Below are 365 nucleotides of genomic sequence, written 5' to 3' on the forward strand. Positions count from 1 at the left end.
ATTGGCGCAACCAATGGCATCATGGTCTTGCTTGTATCCCATTGGTCAGTGAGTCAAGGCAACTTCGGCACCGACCACGGCAACCGGTGACCAATGATCATGTGGGTCGGAGCTCAGGCGCAAGGTCCGATAGATGCGTTTTGACACAAGGATAGGTGTCCGCGCTGCGGATGTGTTTGGATGGGCACAGTCTATGTAGGCATACTCAAGTGTTTCGACGTATACATGTAAGTATCCAGAACTGTTGGCGGCAAATTCCATCGCACACCCGCAGTTCCTGTAATCAATCCCTCCGTGATATTTAGGGTATGCGTCACGTCAGTTTTAACGTATGTATGCTGAACAAGCTCACAAACATGTAGCTA

General features: G+C 49.6%; 1 protein-coding gene across 1 annotated transcript; it reads right to left on the reverse strand.

Moving 5' to 3' along the window:
* Nucleotides 1-45: 45 nt before the first annotated feature.
* T265_12392 (hypothetical protein) lies at nt 46-261 on the reverse strand (the record flags this gene model as incomplete). Its single annotated transcript, XM_009179962.1, has 1 exon — nt 46-261. The coding sequence occupies one exon, from the start codon at nt 259-261 to the stop codon at nt 46-48; it is 216 nt and encodes a 71-aa protein (XP_009178226.1).
* Between the last annotated feature and the right edge of the window lie 104 nt (nt 262-365).

The sequence above is a fragment of the Opisthorchis viverrini genome (genome assembly GCF_000715545.1).
Source record: "Opisthorchis viverrini unplaced genomic scaffold scaffold28844, whole genome shotgun sequence".
In the NCBI taxonomy this organism is placed as follows: Eukaryota; Metazoa; Platyhelminthes; class Trematoda; order Opisthorchiida; family Opisthorchiidae; genus Opisthorchis; species Opisthorchis viverrini.